The sequence below is a fragment of the Geospiza fortis genome, unplaced genomic scaffold (genome assembly GCF_000277835.1).
Source record: "Geospiza fortis unplaced genomic scaffold, GeoFor_1.0 scaffold77, whole genome shotgun sequence".
Classification (NCBI taxonomy): domain Eukaryota; kingdom Metazoa; phylum Chordata; class Aves; order Passeriformes; family Thraupidae; genus Geospiza; species Geospiza fortis.
Window position 1 is genome coordinate 40,471 of NW_005054772.1, and position 1,007 is coordinate 41,477.

Sequence of the window (1,007 nt, forward strand, 5' to 3'; positions counted from 1 at the left end):
GAGGCCTCCAGCGCGGCCAGCAGCCTGGCATCCTCCCGGGCCTGCTCCTGCTCCTGCTCACGGCTGTAGGAGCGCAGGGACAGAGCGGTGGCGCGCGCCAGCTCCTCCTGCTCGTGCCTCGCATGGTCCATGGAGTACTGGATGGCCAGAGCCATCTGCACCTCCTCCTCCTCCTCCTCCACGCCGTTGTCTGACAGCAGCTCCTTGGCACCATCGCCACCGGCCGCACAGATGAACGCGGCGTTGGGATCCCACTCGTCACCAGGGACGGTGTCAGGCCACGGGTCAGGGCTGTCACGGCCATCGGCGTTGCTCGGGCGCAGTGCTGCCAGCACCTCCTTGATCTCCTCTGTGGGAGCAGCGGGGTGTCAGCTGTGAGGCCCCCCCACCATGTCCTGGGGGAGGACCAGCACCCATGGCCCCCTCATCCCACTGCAGCACCCACAGAGCAGGCACCAAAGTGGCACCCTCACCCCTCACCTGCGCTGGAATGGAAGCCGTGGTCACCACCATCACCATCACCATCAGCAGCGGCATTGTGGCCCTCAGGCAGGTCATGGTGCCGGGAGTGTGGCTGGGGCTCCCTGCTTGGGGGCAGCAGCTCCTCCAGCTCCAGCTCTGGGCAGCCAGGGGCAGCATCACCAATGCTGCACAGCAGGGACCAACACAACAGCACCTGCTTGCCAGACCCCTCCCTCCCCACGAGGCTGCACCTGGGGATCTGGAGGGCTCCAGGGTTCACCGTCCAGCTGGATGACGCACTGGAAGCGGCTCTCCAGCTGCTGCAGGAGGCTCTGCTCAGCCAGGTCCCGCAGGAAGCGGGCAACGCCGGGGAAGCGCAGGGTTGTGGGGTGCGAGGCCACAGAGTCCAGCAGGCTCTGCAGGAAATCCGCCACGGCCTGGCACCGGCCCGGCTCCCCGCTCACCTGTCAGCAGATGGGCAAAGGGTCAGCACCTGGGCACCAGCGCCTGCCCAGCTCCCCACTCCCCTGCAGGCAGCCTGGGGC

At 67.8% G+C, this 1,007-nt stretch overlaps 1 protein-coding gene across 1 annotated transcript in view; it reads right to left on the reverse strand.

Moving 5' to 3' along the window:
* PARP10 (poly(ADP-ribose) polymerase family member 10) overlaps positions 1–1,007 on the reverse strand; it is a gene marked incomplete at its 5' end in the record, with an annotated part of 5,428 nt that overhangs the window by 2,744 nt on the left and 1,677 nt on the right. Inside the window, 3 exon segments of the mRNA XM_031065425.1 lie at positions 6–349; positions 481–616; positions 714–934. Of these exon segments, the coding sequence (XP_030921285.1) occupies positions 6–349; positions 481–616; positions 714–934 (701 nt within the window).